At 38.1% G+C, this 19084-nt stretch overlaps 1 protein-coding gene and 1 long non-coding RNA gene across 4 annotated transcripts; both read left to right on the plus strand.

Annotated features, from left to right (window-relative positions):
* Positions 1 to 4625: 4625 nt before the first annotated feature.
* On the plus strand, positions 4626 to 7401 carry LOC145807392 (uncharacterized). Its single transcript, XR_014350453.1, has 2 exons — positions 4626 to 5797; positions 6553 to 7401. It is a non-coding gene; the product is annotated as an uncharacterized LOC145807392 (long non-coding RNA).
* Positions 7402 to 11157: 3756 nt separating this feature from the next.
* Positions 11158 to 18461, plus strand: LOC114256466 (F-box/LRR-repeat protein 3). 3 transcript variants are annotated; one of them, XM_082905474.1, is made up of 9 exons: positions 11158 to 12773; positions 14013 to 14138; positions 14691 to 14795; positions 14890 to 15283; positions 15360 to 15489; positions 16164 to 16458; positions 16541 to 16792; positions 17742 to 17856; positions 17966 to 18461. In XM_082905474.1, exons 1-8 carry the CDS (start codon positions 12117 to 12119, stop codon positions 17784 to 17786), a joined length of 2004 nt encoding a protein of 667 aa, XP_082761600.1. In that variant the 5' UTR covers positions 11158 to 12116; the 3' UTR covers positions 17787 to 17856; positions 17966 to 18461. The 3 variants fall into 3 exon arrangements, with proteins under 3 accessions (XP_082761600.1, XP_082761599.1, XP_028051917.2); XM_082905473.1 differs by having other exon boundaries at positions 11863 to 12773; positions 17945 to 18461; XM_028196116.2 differs by lacking the exon at positions 17966 to 18461 and having other exon boundaries at positions 11863 to 12773; positions 17660 to 17815.
* The last annotated feature ends 623 nt before the right edge of the window (positions 18462 to 19084 follow it).

Below are 19084 nucleotides of genomic sequence, written 5' to 3' on the forward strand. Positions count from 1 at the left end.
TATTTCCATGTGTTTTCAATAGCTAAGGGAATAAGTAAATCATACAAATTATACAATTACCTGATTCACCTCATCAATTGTGTTCGAATCATTTTTCCACACTGCTGCTTCAACACTACCGTATTGGCCCACAGGCTGCTTGGAATCAGGAGAAACATCAAAAAATAGTCGCCGTTGCTTAATGTGCGGTGTACTTGGATCCACCAACCCAGTTTTGCAGCGAACGGGCAATGACTCCGCATTGTACTCACGGTCAGTTATGTGGGGTGTATCTGCATCTGAGTTATTACCCACTGTTCGGCTAAACCGAACCTTAGGACACGTTCGCTTTGTGTGCCCAATGCATTTGCAATTCCCACATTTTCTTGGTCTTCGACAGTTGGACGAGGCCCGTCCTGGGTTCCCTTTTGTCTTCACAACATCAGGATCTTCTACTCCAAATTGTCAACGGAATGAATGTTTCCCTTTGTCTCCATTCCCACCGTTCAAATTCCTCTCATATAACTCCTTCATCCGGCTCGTCATCGGAAGACATGCATCCCTAGCATCCTTGAAACCTTCCGTTGATTGCGAGGCATAGAAACACATTTCGTTGTAGGAAGAACACAATATCCCATACCGGGCCGTCTGTGTTGTAGTGCTATCAATTGAGGGTTGAGGCCATTGCTGGCCATCCTTGCTTGCAGCCCTTGTCCATCTATGCAGCACACAAGTTGGGGGAATTTGCGTTAAATTTTCAGCTTTCATAACACATATCATGTGGCAGCAAGGTAGCCCCAACGACTCAAACTTCATGCAAGAACATCTCATTGCAGCATCCATTGGACTGTGTGTTACTATCCATGATCTGTCCTTCACTCTGTACTTATGAATATGGTAGCATTTCTGACCATCCGGCAAAGGGAACACATCCTTCACATTCAACTTCCCCTCTTCTAAGATTTCATCACGGAACATTCTAAATATATTTCGGGTGAATAGCTCAGCTCCATGTCTCTCTATATCTCGCAATGGAGTAATCAATACCGGAAAAGTGTTATTTGTTTCAGCATCATCTCCAGCCTCGTTATACCTTATCCTTGCAAGAGCCCGATCATAGTGCCTAACAAATTCATATAGCTTCAATTTGTGTTAGAGGAAGGGATTGAAATAAGCATTCATACACTCCGAGCGCTGAGTGCTCTTCATCCCAGCAAAGAAATGTCCACGCATATATGCCTCAGCCCACATATGACGCTTCTCATATGTCTCCAACACCCAACTGTTGGTTTGAAGTCCAAATTCTTCGACCATTGTCGTCCAGCCATGCTCAAACTTTGTCTCATCCGTTTCCATGTCCATGCACTGCTTGAAAGCATGTGCAAAGCCACTTATGTGAACATTTGAAACAGCATTTTTCCCAAGATGCCAATTACATAATCGATGTCTTGCATCTGGAAATACTCTTCTGATTGCCTCTCGCATCGACTTATCCCCATCTGTCAGTACGGACACAGGTGCTTTATTGCCCATCGCCTCCATAAATGTTTCCAAAACCCACGTGTATGTCTCAATTGTCTCATTAGCTAGCAAAACACATGCAAATATCGTGGTCCTAAAGTGGCTAGTCACACCAGCCAACATGACAAACGGTTTCTTGTATGCATTGGTTCTGTAAGTTGAGTCAAATATCAACACATCACCAAACTTTGCGTAGTCGGCCCGCGATTTCGAATCTGCCCAGAACAGATTTTGCAACTTGTTATCGTTACACACATCATACTTGTAAAAAAAACGTGCATCAACATCAAGTTTTGCGCATAGGTAAACCAACGCACCCTGCGCATCACCATCCTCAACTTCTGCTCTACGTTCGGCTTGAATATGGTTGTGCAGATCCGTGCGGATGAAACCAACATTCTCATAAGACCCAGACTAATTTACCATATAGTCCATGATTTGGCTAGTCTTCACACCGACATTGCGCATAGCCATTGCTTGAGCTTTGTCACCGCTGTTTAAACTGCGATGTGACCTCAGATACATCACACAGTGTTGTTCCGCCAATTCATGGTTGTGGTCTGCGACGAAGTGAGTCACAACATACTTTCCCCCTTCACCAGCATCCGCATCGTACCGTATGCGAAATTGGGCTTTACAACCTACTCTTGTTAGTGCCTTGGGAGCTCTACTCTTCTCAGCAACACGGTCCAAGTATTTTGGTAATCTCTGACCTTCCCTTGAACACAACCACAGCCTACTAACGACCTTTCCCTCTTTATTTGTGTTAAATCTGGATTTTCGTATACTAAATCCCTTGGCTTTAGCATACGCATTGTAGAAATCTTCTCCATCTTCGACCGAATCAAATTTCTGTTCCAGAATAGCACGTTCAACATCACCAACCATGTCATTGCAATGAGCATCGTCAACCATTTCTTTTTTCACATCGGCTCCGCCATCTTCAACGTTCATGTTGGTTGCTTCTTCATTGCTCGGACCAGCTTCGCAACCATGATCAGGTTCTGCCCGACTTTCATTCATCAAACGGATGTCATCTGCTTCATTTGGAATGTCATAATCATCACCTTCCCTTTTAACTTCCGCTGGGGCCATACTGCACATGACATTACTACCAACAATTACTTGATGACCGAAAATTGTTAACACAAACACAAACATGACATTTTCACACGGTTTACCTGTTTGTGCAAACACAAACACAAACACTCGCTTGAGAAACAGAAACAGAAAGGTTAGCTGCCAATGGAGGGGTTTCCGTTGGAGCGAAGCGTAGAGCGGTTGAAGTTAGGATGGGGGTTTAGTTGAGGGAAAATAACTGAAGTGAACGGGCCAGAGAGACAGAGAGAGAGACAGAGAGAGGGACACAGCTCCATACCTCATATCTAGTTCGAGAGAAGGGCTTCACTTCAGCAATGGAACCAACACAGCCTTCTAGTTACGTTGTTGTTGGAAATCGCCCGTTACACTGTTCCCTACAGAGCTTCGTCAATGGAACGAACCCAACAGGGGCTTCTCCCTGTTAATGGAAATCAACGGTTACACTGACTCAACCTTACACAGAGAGGAGAACAGAGAGAGATAGAGACGAAATACAGAGAGTGAGTGGGATGCAATCATGCAAATACAAGCATTAACCGGTTGCCCCGGTTTCAACTTTTTCACGATTAAACAATTCAATGGTCTTGATCAATTATTGTAATCTAACGGCTAACAATTGGGTTGCATATGGTGTGCAACCTTAAGGGGGTTGCACACTTAAGCATGACCCTAGTATAAATTACCCTGACATCCTTTGATCTAATTATATTTTATGACTTGACGTTTTGAAAATTACATTTATTCTTGTAGTTAATAGTTTTATTTTTACAAATGAAAGGCAATAACTTTTAGTAAAAAAAATAGAGGAAATTATATTAAAAATAAATAAATAAATAAAGCAAAGTAAAGGGACAAAAAAATAGAGGAAATAAAGTAAAAAAAGTGAAAATGTATAAGTTTAATATTTTTATTATGTCTAAATAATTACAATGACAAGGGTTAATATAATTTCTTAAACGTCAGGGGTGATATGTATTAAATATAAATCTCAGGAGATATAGCGTAATTTACCCATTATATTATAAGGTAGTTATCATTTTTCGTTAAGGGAGAGGCTTCTCTCCATTCTCTCTAGTTTATATAGTGGATTGGAGTATACTGTTGGATTCGTGGGGTTTATCATGGGTCCTGTTTTGATAATTCGAATCATTCAATGTGTAGAGTTCGTCAAGTATTTTATGCCTACAAAAAATTACGTTGATCGGATTGAAACACATTTTGGTCAATGGTAAATATGATTATAAAAATAAATTGTTAATAAAAATGTGTTCCGATCAAGGGATTACTGATATTCAATAAACGTAATTTTTTGAAAGTATAAAATATTCGACGAGTTTTGCATATGTAACGATTCAAATCATTGAAACAAGATCTATAGTGGGCCTCACGGGCCCAACAATACGCCTCAGCCCACATAGAAGCCTCTCCCTTTTGTAAAATCAAAATTGAGCATGTTTAATTTGGGCTTGTATTAGATTTTGGAATTAGAAATCAATCCTTCACGTTACAATTTGCTAATAATGTCAAGGCTTGGATTGAGAGTAATCATATATATGCAAGGCAAATTATACTTTTACCCCTTAATTATGGTCACTATCAGTCTATTTCTTTAACTAAAATTTGTTTAATCTTTTTATTTATTTTAGTGGTTGTTTGGCATGTGCTAAAATAGCACACATTATCCTATTTAGGTTACAATCATCTTATTTAAATCACATCACCTTTCTACCATATCACTTCAAACCCAACTCATGTTTCACATTTTTTCGTAAAAGGTCAAAAAGTATGAGATGGGTTGGGTTTGGGATGATCTAAATAAGTGTACTTTTTAACTTTTCATGAAATATTAGTTGGATATGGGTTAGATTTGAAGTGATGTGATAAAAAGGTGATATGATAGAAAGGTGATGTGACTTAAATAAGATGATATGACTTAAATAGGATAGTGAATTTTTAATTTTTTTAAGTTATGACAAACAAACAACCCCTTAGTCTCAACTTTTTTTGTTAACTTCTTACTAACATTCTTTATAAAAACAGATAACGAAAGAATGACTCAAACTGTACATATATAAATGTCACTTTTGTTGAGAAAATGGTAAAACCAGCATATATATTAAAATAAGAAAATAGAACAAGGATTACAAACCAACACTATTCAATAGACAATCAGACGTAACAAACAAAAACAGAACCAAATGAGATAGGCAACCAACAAAGCCCAAAGACAAGCCCCCAGCTCCTGGATCAGATTGCTCGGCGTTGAGGTGGTCTAAAAAGATTGGGGTCGTTGAAGCAGGCTTCAATTCTCAACTCTCTCTTACGTTTCCCAGCAATAAGCCCCAGTGCAATTCTCTTGAATGTGTGCTACAGGATCTAGGAGCCCAACTTGATCTGCCAAGTCTCAAAACCTTAACTTTTCCAATTCTACAGAAATGGACAGAGTTGGTTGCATCAGACTTCAAGCTACCCGTTCTTGGAGCTCTGATTCGTTTAGAACCTCCTACATGAAAAACCATAATGGAATCAAGTAAAGGATTAGGAAGCAAAGGTGAGTCAAGACCTAGTGGTGGTAGTTGCTTTTCATAATCTTGAGAAAGAGGAAAAGACTAAATTGGTGGCAAAACTTCATCTAAAACGAGTGAAACGGGTGTTGGCATCTGAACTTCAGGAAATGAAGCCTCCTCATCCTCAACCTCAACTTGCATATCTGGGTTGGAATGTCCTTGTGGCAGGAGTTCAACAATCGAAAAACTTGGTCGGTGTAGAAAGTGAAAAGAACCAACTGATTGTAGATTTTGCCGCAATGTACAATTGAGGAGAAAATTCTTGCCAAGACGCACCTTGTGGCGACGCTAAATCTCCCTTTTGAAAGTACCACCATACACCTTACCCCCTTGAAACTGACGTCCTCATGATTTGTTAATATAGCCTACCGCAGGCTTGCTTTCACCACCTCCATCTGTCCCACTATCACAACAATCTGACCTAGACGAACGGATGGACCACTCGGGCCAAAAACGACACTAAATAGAAAGGAGTCAGACATGTTGCGACCCACCATTGGTAGGATGTCTAGTGGTCCAACTTCATCATCCATACCCACGGAACTCTTCCAATGTGGCAAAGCTGAACCACAAACAAATTGAAAATCCTCATCATCCATAATATCCTTAATGAGAGCAATCTTCAATGGGTTCTGTACGGGGAGGAAATAATTCTCCTCGTATAATCCTGTTGACCAAGTCCACGCTCCTCCGTACGACGTCGCTTTATCACCTGAAAACACAAACGTGAGCTAGCCGGCGGGTGTGTGCCGGAAACCTCTCCGATGCCTAAGTCAGTAAGCTTGACAAATAGACAAAGTTTTATGCTTTTATAAGTTTCCCGTGGCACAATCCTAGTAGGACTTGTACTTCTCCATGCAGAGTCCTCCTAGGATTCATACTCCAAAGGATAATGCTTATCCTTTTACACCCTCCCCCACTGCTTAAACCAAGTGGGATGGTTTTTACTTTGGCCGAACTACTATATGACCGAAATAAGCTTGGCTATGCACAGCCACTGAATAAACCGAACTCATCCTTAGTTCGGTCCTTGTGTTTTCCCTTTCTTATCTCAGCTTTCCATGTAGAACCCATGGTACGATCTTGGACCGAACCAACGACTTTCGGCCGGTCTAACCCCAATACCGGTATAACTCCAAGTTGCTTTCGGACCGAAGTATCTTTTACAGTCACTGTGCCGAAGTAACTTTATCTCCCTTAGGCCGAAGTAGTCTTGCCTCTCCTGGGCCGGAGTAACACTGCGGCCTTCCCTGGGCCGGAGTAACATTGCGACCTTCCCTGGGCCGGAGTAATATTGCGGCATTTTCACCAAGTTTTTGGCACTTTGGGCCACAAAGCCCATCTCATAGCTCGGCCCAATTTTTACCAAAAATTAGCCTCTCAGGTTCAAATGTGGGAATTTATCAAATGGCAGAGAGTTTTTCAAGTCATCTTGCCTATCTTCCTCCTCCATAATAATACCTTTACCGTTCTTCTTCCAAGAAATGCGATTTTTTGAGGCCCTCTTGGGTTTGAAAAGAAACCCCTTCTTCAATATGAGGAGCAAAATAATCACCACAAAAACACCAAAAAACGTAATGGCAGAGGAGTGAGGAAACAATACGAACCAGACAAACCCACCAGAAACCAAGAAAGAAATAACCAAAGGATCACCAAAAAGACACCACCAGCACCTCCTAACCTAGTGCCAGAAAAGCACTTAACTCCAACACCAGGAAAAACCACCAAAACCCAAAAAGAAAAAATGTAGAACCCCACAGATCTACAGATCAGCTAGAGAAATACCGTAGAAAGGCACCAGAAATCACCCCTAACGCCGAAAATTGCCTTTTCAAGAAGCTCCTAACCTCACAAACCTGCCAGAAAAAAACCAAGAAATGACAAAAAACAGACCAAGTCGACAGAACAACCAGAGGAGATAATGAGTCAGTGAGTGAGGGGAAGGAAAAAGTCAATCAGAAACCTCCAGAGAGTAAAATTAAGATCGAAACTGGTTAAAGGCACAGCCGGCAGAGAAATGACCTACAACAGGTCCCCCTTCCCTCAAAACAGCAAGATCGAAGGACGAAAACAAGGAAAATCAACAGATTGATCCTCACTAGAGAGAGGCACCCTTTAATACCATAAATGTCACTTTTGTTATCAGAATAAAACATAATATATGTCACTTGTGTTTTTTTGCATGTTAATAGAAGATTGAGATTGATGTATATAGTTTACATGTCATTTGTCTTTTCTCTTTTTATATTAAAATGTTAATAAAAGATTGAGAATGAAATAAGAAAATTAGGGTGCTAAATGTAATAAGTTTTAATTGAGAAGAGAAAGTGACAATTACTCATAGTTAAGGGGTAAAGTGTAATTTCACCCTATACAATATCAGAAAAATGTGCTCCGAGTACCACTTGAACTCAGTGATAGGTGTTAATATTTAAAAAGTCTTAATCCGAGGGTTAGCCAGTGAGTGTAATTGAAGGGTCTTAAAGTCGTTTAAATATTTCATTGGGGCATTGTTTTCCACATCCATGGAGGGTGGGGTGAATGTGAGAGGTTGGACAAAAAGAAAAGAGTGGACGCACGCACTTTAAGAATTTCTCTGTTGTCTGTCCCATGTGTCGCCTGTCTGTCCCCATTTGAGACTGCCACCCTGGCTTGGTCTTGGTCAGCCTTAGGGTGCCGTGTGATTCAGAATTTGCACGATGAACACATTTTGTTGTAATTTAATTTTTTATTATTTAACATTTAGGTGTCGTTTGGTAACACTTACGTTTTCAGTTTTCTGTTTATATTTATAAAAATTTAAAAAACTCAAATAAAAACTTGTTTGGTAAAATTTTTGATTTATAAATCAGTGGTCTCAGTTTATAAATTTGGTCAAAAAATGAAAACACAAAAAATGTGTTTCCATTTTGAGTTTTCAGTTTTTTTTTTTTAACCACCCAACACTAGCCACCACCCGCCACCATTTTCCACTACCGTCTTCCGCCACCACCATCCACTCTCCACCACCACCACCACCACCACCTGCCACCTGCCACCACCACTCACCACCCACTTGCCACCAGCACCCACCACCCGCCACCACCACCCACCCCTTGCCACTACCACTACCACCACCACCACCACCACCACCACCCACCTGCCATCCACCACCCACCACCCGCCACTACCATCCACCGTCCGCCGCCACCACCACCCGCCACCTACTTGCCATCACCACTCACTACCCACCTGTCACCACCATCCACCACCTGCCACTACCAGCCACCTGGCACCCACCCACCCACCCACCACCACCACCCACTCGCTACCACCTACCACCCGCCACCGTCACCCACTCACCCACCCACCACCACCACCACTCACCACCTACCCGCCACCACCCGCCATCCGCCACCCACTTGCCACCACCATCTACCACCCACCGCCGCCACTGCCACCACCCCCACCACTACCCACTCGCTACCATCCACCACCCACTACCCGCCACCGTCACCCACCCAACCACCATCACCACCCACCACCCACCACCCACCCGCCACCACCCACCACCACCCACCACCCACTCGCCACCACCCACCACCGTCACCCACCCACACACCCACTACCAACACCCGCCACCTACCTGCCCCCACCCACTACCACCCGCCATCCGCCACCCACCTGCCACCACCACCCACCACCTGCCACCACCACCACCCACTCGCTACCACCCGCCACCGTCACCCACTACCACCAGGTACCCACCACCCACCGTCACCACTTTCCACCACCCGCCACCGCCACCGCCACCGCCCACTCACTATCACCCACCACCCGCCACCGTCACCCACCCACCCACCCACCACCAACCACCACCCACCACCAACATCTACCCACCACCTACCGTCTTTCGCCGCCACTTGCCATTTTTCACTCTTTTTTATATTTTTTAAATTTTGTAAACATTTTGTCAATTACCAAACGCGTTTGTAGTTTATGTTTTTCAAAAAATAAACAAAAAATAAACAAAAACCAGTTTATAAAATTTTTGTAAATATAAACTGAAAACGTAAACGTTACCAAACACACCCTTAACATTTTGACGAGAAAATAAAAAAAAAAATCTTATATATTAAGTACACTTTAAAATTAATATTATTATTTTTAAAATGTACATTCATTCTAATTTAAAAATCCCATTCATTCTACATTTTTCAAATCTTAGTTCATTGACGCCACCATCTAATACGCTACCTGCCATAACTGCATTTGATTATTATTGCACAACGGGAAAGAATTAAACCCACATTGTTGAACCCAGGACCTAGGGGCTTAAACCCCATGCCCTTACCAGGTTGCCACTCACCCCTTATTTTCTTTTTCACCTCTTATTATCATTTAACTCCTCCTCCCTATCATAATTAAAAATTATTCACTTTGCTTGGTTTGGATTTTCTAAAAATACTTTTTAGAAAATTATACTTTCTTATTTTTATATTTTTTTATTTTTACTAAAATTTTTAAATATTTGAAGTAATTTTTAAAAATTTTAGACACATTTAATATAAATACACTTAAAAAAGTATAATTTTCGTGAAAAAAAAATTACAAAATTCACTAAATGTTAAAAATACAAAAATAAATAAATAAATAAAAATTCAGTATATTTTTTGTATTTTGCATATTTATTATTTTTTTGAAATTTTTTTTCACAAATATTTTATTTTTTAGATACATCTAAGTAAAGTGTATCTTAAAAAGTAAAAAAAAAAAAAAAGTGCTTAAAATTTTAAAAATATTTACTAAAAACAAAAAAATACGAAAAATAAAAACTTAACTTTTAAAAACTGAAACCAAACACACTGATTATTATTCCCCCCCCTCAAATCTTCTAATCAAGATGATCATCCAAGAACTAATTTATTTATATCTATATATATATATATATATATATATAATAAGGGAAGAATGTTTTTGAATTTATCCTAGAAACAATTGTTCTACTAGGACATTTGAATGGTTAAGATTCATTTCTGCTTAAAGATGGATGGTAGAGATGATACCCTTCTTTTTCACTCTACCTCAACTTCCCGGCCATCCTGATCTGTCTCACCTCACTTCAAAACACACCCACCCACTCTCTACAGAAAAGAGATCTACGCTAATCGAACTCTCTCTCTAAAGTGTCTCTCTCTCTCTCTCTCTCTCTCGGCCTTACTTTACACACTCATCCTCTGCTGTCCAGATCGACTTTACTCTTCATCACCTCAATGATGTGAAGCCACACAAAGAGTTCAAGACGACAAGGAAGTCTTGCTCACCACCTCTCCGCCGCACTTGCACTGTCGGATCTAATGGAAGACCCTTCAATTGTACTGTCGTTTTCAAGTGTGTATAAAGTCTTGAATTTTTTTTTTAAAATTTGTCAAATGATGTTTTATTATGTGCAAAGGGTTTGAAGAGAACGATGATTATTTGTTTCCATACATTTTATACATTACCAAGATACGAATCACAATCTGCCGAACTCGCAAGATTGTTTCTCATTTTGATTATTTGTTTTTTGGGTTTTAATTTTTATTGATTGATTTAAAACCAATTTTATATATAGATGTATAAGCTAATTTTTTTTATCAATAGTTAGTATAGAGTATGTGTGTTCAAATTGTGAGATGAGTTTTTATATTTGGTTAAACATTATTGGTTAGAGTTGAATTTTCTATTTTAAAAATGCAGATTGATGATCTCAAGCATTGCCCATTTGCTAAGGTAAAAAAGTGAAGAAGAAAAAGAAGAAAGAGGGGGACTCGAATGTATATATATCTAGGGGGTTCCTTCATTTATCTCTCTGCTCCTCCCTTATTCTATTTATTATATATATACATACATGTATTTGTTTGTACTGTTTTGAAAATAAAGGATGGTGAGAATGGTGGTAGTGAGAGAAAGAGAGGAGGTGGCGGTCTTGGGATGATTTTTTGATAATTGGGTTGGGTTGGGTTGAGAATTTTTTTTTTTTTGATTAAATTAGTTATAAAAAAATAAAATAAATTAAAAATTAATAATAAAAAAATATCATATTTAAATCATAATCTTTTTTTCTCATAAAAATTTTAAAAAACAACTCAAACAAATTTTTTAATCTATACTAAAATAATTAAAAAATCAAAAAACTTTAAAATTAATTCAACTTTCCAAACGAAGCAAGGGGTTTGGCAAGATTAGTCGTCGATGACGAACGGTGAACCGGCAATACTTGGTGTTAACATGTGTTTTCGTGGAAAAGTGAAAAAAATACACTCACACATACTTATATTCTAATCTCAACATTATATATTATATGAGATATGAATATATATTCTCCTCTCTTATACATATTTTTCTTCTATTCATAAAATTTATGTGTATATATTTTGTACAAAATAATATGACTCACTAATACTAACATTTTTACTTTAAAACAAAACATTCAAAAAAAAATAATTTTTATTTTCAAACATAGCATTGTTTTATGTTTGAATATAGTTTTTTATTATTTTATGTGAGCAATTTTGAATTATTTTAAAAAGATAATTAAAAATTTATTTTTTTATTTTTTAAAAAAATATATAAAAAATATAACAAATAATATAATTTAAAATGAATTAAAAATTAAAAAATTATTTTTAACTACCTTGCCTTTTATATTAGGTTAATTTCTTCCAAAATATCTTCCTTGAGGTAGTACCATAATATCCCATTCTGATCTTCTACACCGGAAACTTTTGCGCCACCCTTTTCTGTTTTCTGTTAAACCGAATCTTCAGAGCACTCTTTTCACATTCTTCGTCATCTTCATCTTCTTCTTCTTCTTCTTCACCACATCAACTCTCAAACAAAACCCTAATTTCTGCTGCATTCCCTTTCTTTCTTGGCATCCCCTAACCTGATAAATACATACATTTATATGTATACACCAGAACATCCATGAAAGACCATAAGACCATGCAGAATCAGCAACAACAAGCTCTCTCCAACCCCTTTGAAACCCTAACTGAAGAAATCATATTCTTAATCCTCGACCACCTCAACGACGACCCACTCGACAAAAAATCCTTCTCACTAGTCCGCAAATCGTTCCACTCCATCGAATCTCGGCACCGCAAGACCCTGAAACCCCTTCGCACTGAGCTCCTCTTGAGGACACTGAATCGATACCCGTCTATAACTCATCTTGACCTCACTCGCTGTCCTCGAGTTGAGGACAATTTGCTCGTTTCTATATCGACTGTTTATAGATCGACTTTGGGATCTATCGACCTTTCGAGATCCAGATTTTTCACGAATGTCGGGTTGTCGAGTTTGGCTGCGAATTGCTCGGCTTTGATTGAGATTGATTTGTCGAACGGGACGGAGTTGAGTGATTCGGCGGCGGCGGCGATTGCGGAGGCGAAGAACTTGGAGAGGTTGCGGTTGGCGAGGTGTAAATTGATATCGGATATAGGGATTGGGTGTATTGCTGTTGGGTGTAAGAAGCTGAGGTTGATCTGCTTGAAGTGGTGTTTGCGTGTTAGTGATTTGGGTGTGGGTTTGATTGCTATCAAGTGTAAGGAGATTCGTTGTTTAGATCTCTCTTATTTACCGGTAATTTTCCCTCTCTCCCGTGTTTGGTTGCTGAGTAAACGGAGGCAAATGAAATATAAAAGGAAAACTTTATGTTGTCTTGAAATCTTAAATTTGTAATTTAGTTTTGTTTCATTTCCTACATTTTTCAGCAAAGTTTTGTCCTTTTCTATTTTTGTCAATGAGGCTGGTAGTTTTCTGTTTGATTTGTTGGATTCACACCATAATGTAGAGGCCAAATTATTAATTTCAGCATTATGTTGTTTTGGGTTTTTTTAATTTATTTTTTGATAAACAATCTGTTGCAATCTGATTGGAGGTTTCACATGTCAAAGTTGATTTGTCTGTGAATTGTTTGGAGTGAAGTACAAATCGAAAATTGGGCTATTTTAGATGTTGAAATTGAAACATGGGATCCTTTAGATGAGTTGGGTAATGCCATCCTTGAAATTGATTGATGTTATCAGTTTTCTGTATGATTGATAGTCAGATCAAGTTATGTCTGCAGCTTGTATTAGATTTCTATGTCTAATTTAGGTTGATCAAGTTATAAATTATGTTGCATTTTCCAATTTTTGGTAAATTGTTGATGAGATGGAATCACAAAAACAGTAAAGAAAAAAACAAAGGGACATATTCTGAACCTATTTCTTCAATGTTATTTGATCATTGATGGGTAGGTCATGTTTGGGTAGGTGACAGTTGGCTCATCAATAAAAAAAAAAACGGGCCCTGGAAAACCAACAGTAATTTTTATTTTTATCTTCTTGTAATTCCACTGGTGGCAAAAAAAGAGCTAAGTAAACTTTTTTGTTATTTAGTTTTTCAATTTAAGCTATCTAATGCATGCCTTTACTTCAATATGGATTTGACTAATTGAGTGCTAAACTTAAATGTTGCGGTTACATTAGCAACACGTGCATAATTGAATAATACAATAGTGACATCCAAAAGACCGGTGCATGTTCATTCGATCATAGTTTCCTGGTTCCGTAGAAGTAAATAAAATTATAAATCAAATTGATGAGTTGAGGCATAGATATCTTATTGATATAAATCAATCAATTTGTTTCTCTATTTGTATAGGGAAGTCTATTATGTTTTATCTCCCTGTTGATTTATTATGTCAATAATTATCTTAGTTGCTAACCATAAACATATTAAATCTGACAATCAGAGCAAGCTCTGTTTACTTATTGTTCTGGTATGTGTACTCTTGGGGAACTTGTCAAACTGAAAGTTGCCTGTTTACACCTGCAGATCACAGAGAAGTGTCTTCCACCTATTATGCAGTTACAATATCTCCAAGAATTGGTTCTCATGGGATGCCCTGGTATTGATGATGAGGTCCTTGCAACCCTAAAGCAAAGTTGCAAGTCGCTAGAGGTACTTCTTTTCCTTTTTGTGAAAATGAATAAGACCCCAATTGGTGTGGTGGCTTCTAATGAAGTGCTTTTGAGTTAAAAGTTTTGTGGAGACGAGATTGTTGTAAAATGTTTTGTTACTGCTTGGTTGGTAAACTTGATAAGGACTTCTTTATCATCTTTTATGTTGAAGAGCCATAGTTACTGCTTTGTTTGAAAGTTCTTTTAGTAAATAAATAAACTCTAGCACATCAAACTGCTTTAAAGATGTTAGATGTAGCCAAACACACCTTAAATCATTTCAAGGGCCACATAGGCAGTTTCAAACTAAACACATCCCATTGCCCAACGGGGCCAAACTAAAAATACACCTCTGTCTTTCTCTATCTCACATGCACAAATGCATTTGCAGGGGATGTACATCGAATAAACATTTTATACTACTATGGTTACTCCAATCAATAGAAGTTGGCAATAGTTTCTGAGTTTCTTTTACTAAAACAATAAAATGGTTCACCTACTTGTATTAGTCTTGCTTTCCAATTGATAGTTTTCCCACTCTTATCTTTTCCAGGTTATTAATACATCGAACTGTCAGAATGTCAGTCACGTGGGTTTGTCTTCTCTAACAAATGGTGCTGGAAGCCTACGCCAGCTTATCATAGCATATGGCTCTGCTGTAAGTGTAAAATTCTATGGTAATCACTTGGTAATTTGAAACATCTTTTATTGGTCCATTTTTGACATTTTTAGTGGGGGACCTTGTGGTTTAGGTCACTGTTGATCTGGCGAAAGGTCTGCAAAATTTTTCAGCCTTGCAATCTATCAAATTAGATGGTTGCCTGGTCACATGTGCTGGCATGAAAGCCATGGCAAATTGGTGTGCATCCTTGAAGGAGCTGAGATTATGTAAGTGCTCGGGAGTGACAGATGAAGGTCTCTCCTCCATTGTGCAAAAACACAGAGAATTGCATAAGTTAGATATCACATGTTGTCGCAAGATAACTCGTGTCTCTATAGACAGTATAACAAATTCATGCTCCTCCCTCACATCTCTCAGAATGGAGTCATGTACCATGGTTTCAAAAGATGCTTTTGTGCTAATTGGACAGCGTTGCCAATTGTTGGAGGAACTGGACGTCACAGATAACGAAATCGATGATGAAGGTTTTACCTTGAACCTATGCTGCATTGTATAAACAACAAAGCTTTTTACATGATTTATGCTTCTCCATTTCTGCAGGTCTGAAGTCACTCTCAAGATCTTCCAAACTGTCTACCTTAAAACTAGGAATTTGTCTAAATATAACTGATGATGGACTTTCACATGTTGGAATGTGTTGTCCAAAGCTTAGAGAGCTTGATTTGTACAGGTTTGTGAATGTTAACATGATTTACATACTTGTATTTTATAATTTTCATTTGGAAGTGCAAACTTCTGCCTTTTTCCTTTGATTTGAGGAGCACTGCCCCACAATCTTTGTATTAGAAGTGGAAAAAGAAGATGGATTCATGTTACTTTTTGAAGCTATAAAGACAATACCTCTTTTCCATGGTCTTTCTATTTTATGCACTCAAGTTCTTGTTGTACACAAATGGATTATAATACCTACAACATTAACATATGCAAATTAATGTGATGTGGCATTTACATATTTATGGATTAATTTCCCTCTTTGTCATGCCACCCAATACTAGTTGTACAGATTTTATGCTAGGAACATAATTAGGCCGCGGTAAGATTCCTGGATTGAAAGTGTGAAACTGTAGGAGCTGACTAGTACATGGACAGGGTATTGCGTTAGTAATGCTTCATCAAGGGAGGGAGTTCCCCATAGTATCTAGAAAGGACCGTAGACTCACAAAACAACAAAAAAAGCACATTTAATCTCTCATTCCAACCTTCCAAGACTTTCAGTAGATTATGTTATTGTTAAAGAACTTGTAATAAAATGGGTAGTGTGACTTGTTGAATGGTTTTCATCATAACCCTAGCTCAAGTCTGACCTAATTGCCACAAGTTTCTGATTGTCGTCCTCCTATCTAGGTCTATGAGAATAACCGATGTGGGCATGACCGCAATTGGTCATGGTTGTCCTGCCCTGGAGATGATTAACATGGCCTACTGCGACAAAGTTACAGACATTTCGTTAATTTCTGTGTCAAAATGTTCAAAGTTGAAGGCAGTTGAAATTCGAGGATGTCCTTGTGTATCTTCCGAGGGTTTATCAGCCATAGCTGTGGGATGTAGGCAGCTTACCGTGCTAGACATAAAAAAGTGCTTCCATATAAATGATGCTGGCATGCTTCCACTTAATCAATATTCCCAAAATCTTAAACAGGTACTCTTACTTTCTTTTCTTCTCATTTGGATCATTGCAGAATGATGCAAACTAACCACAAGAATTTATGGTATCTTTGCAGATAAACTTGTCATATTGTTCAGTAACAGATGTCGGGCTTCTAGCGCTAGCCAGCATCAGCAGCTTACAGAACATGACTATATTGCATGTAGCTGGTTTGACTCCAAATGGCCTTGCAGCTGCCATGTTGGCGTGTGGAACACTAACAAAAGTGAAGCTCCACACATCCTTCAAAGCATCACTTCCTCAATCTCTCCTTGATCACATGGAAGCTCGTGGTTGTGTGTTTCAGTGGAGGGACAAAGCATTTCAGGTAGTTATTTTCGATTTCTTGTACCTCAAATTATGGGTTGCTTGCTGTTCATATAATTTGATGTCTCATGACACAAACATGCTTCCCTCTTCTTTCTGGGAAGACATGGGATATATACATACACACACTTCTAACTTTTATTCTTATGGCAGTTGTAACATTGATATGCTGTTGCAAGATTCCGTGTGTTTTTTATTTTTGTTCTTCGTTCCTAATTTCCTATGAATTAGGAAGGAGGGCACTAGGGTTAACTGAAACTGGTAGCCTTCTTCTTGAGCACGTTATCTTTCAACACCTTTCAACCATTCATAATCACAATTATGTATTTCTTTGTGATCAATGTAGTTATGCTTCCAGGTTAAATTGATATTTTTCCCTCCAAACATTGCAAAATTTTAAAATGATCAGACTTAAATCTGACCCTACTAGAAATTAAATTTTTCATTAGAGTACTTGCTTATTAGTTCCATCATGACCAAACATGGATCATATGACGTGCACTTCTTATAGCTACTGAATTATAATCCCAAAGAACTAGACGTACTCCCCATCCTGTTGGATCGTAAACTAAAACAAAGTGAGCTTGTGGCTTACTGGAATCTTGTGACAAAAATAAAGCAGTAAATGCATACAATTTAGGGGCTGTTTGGCAACTTCCAAAAAAGTCAATTGTGGGGTAAAAAAGCCTAAAAGTCACTAAGCTGGCTTGCCATCAGCTAAAAAAGTTAAATGTCACCAACTTTCTTCCTCACAAAAAAGCAACTTTCTTCGCAATTTCCTAGACGCATTATTTTTTAACTCTAAAGCCACAAAAAAGCCAACCCCAATCGACCACTTACAACACGTCCCATTAAAATTTGTTTTCAGGTGTTCTAGTGTAGTGAATTTTCTTCCTCACCTTGTGATTTTAAAGATACTGAAGTTATCAGATGATTGTTGTGGTTGACAGTTTGAAATAGATCCAAAGGGATGGAATTTGTATTTCAGACGATAAATTGTGAACCCCTTATTCCTATTCCCAAAGCACCATAGATGAGAGAGTATGGACTCATGGCCATGACAAGGTGAGGAATGGATGGTAAAGAAACTGTGTTTGGTGCCTTTAGTTGTTGTTTCATTGGACTACAATTGACATTTTTATCAGCTACCCAGTTTTCTGTTTTGCATTGACAGTCAAAAATATGTTAGTGGAAAGAGTATGGGCTTGGGCTCCACAGCTGACTGGGCGTAGTGGATCCAATCCTCATTCGAGCCCAAGCAGGGGAAGAGTTACATTTGGACTTCCTGATATGGTGATAGCATCAAGGCCTCTCCCAAGCTCATTGAAGGATTTGCATACTATGTGATAAGCCTAGTGAGTCTGTTCAAAGTTTGACCTTGACTGCTTGCAATCTTCATGGATATATCTGTTGGAATAAAAAAAGTAGTATGACATAGAAAACAAAAGAATTGAAAAAGACTTTCCATTTGTATTTAAGCCTCTTCTTGGAGGGGAAGCAAAAGAAAACCTCCTGCATATTATGTGGCAAAATCTTGATAGTCAAACTGAGTGCATCTTGATTTAAAATTTTCCATAATTTTTAGTTTCTGAAAGATTTTTTAATGCCAAAGTCTGTTAAAACTTTGTAGAAATTTCTATTTTCTATGATTATTGTGTAATTGACGGACATGATTTCGTCTTGTTCCATGTGTTTTTTCATTGTTTTATCTTTTATGATGAAGGAATTAATTTGGTATTCAGGGTCATGCCTGTTTTTTTATCAGCTCATTCCTTATTATTAGTTTATCAGTTCATTTTCTGTGTGAACATGACGAAGCATTGGTAAGATGAAGTGTGTAGTTTGAAATTAGTAAGTTTGACAGATTAGAGGTGCCAAATGTATGAGTTCTGATGGGTTAAAATGAGTTGGGCATTTAAAATAACTCAAATGAACAAGTTCAAATCTTTGGGGTTAAATTTGATACGAATTTTGGACAAATTAATCCGACCAACCCTCTTATTCTAGTGATTACAACTCATGAAGCTCCTAGTAAAATTATAGATATTTTGTGTATCAGGTAACCCTTTTATCTTATATAGGGTTGTAAACGAATGAAATTAAGCCAAGTAATATATTATTGAAGTTTGGTTTGAAAACTTAAAATGAGTTTCAAAATATATTCAGTTTAACTTGTTTACATAATAAGACAATTGCAAATGAAATTTTAATGAGTTAAACACATATCAACTCAAGTAGGTTGTTCAAATTTCATTTCTAAACTGTAATGGCTCTATTTGGTTTTAATTTTAGA

The sequence above is a fragment of the Camellia sinensis genome, chromosome 14, assembly GCF_055761805.1.
Source record: "Camellia sinensis isolate YWXY chromosome 14, ASM5576180v1, whole genome shotgun sequence".
In the NCBI taxonomy this organism is placed as follows: Eukaryota; Viridiplantae; Streptophyta; class Magnoliopsida; order Ericales; family Theaceae; genus Camellia; species Camellia sinensis.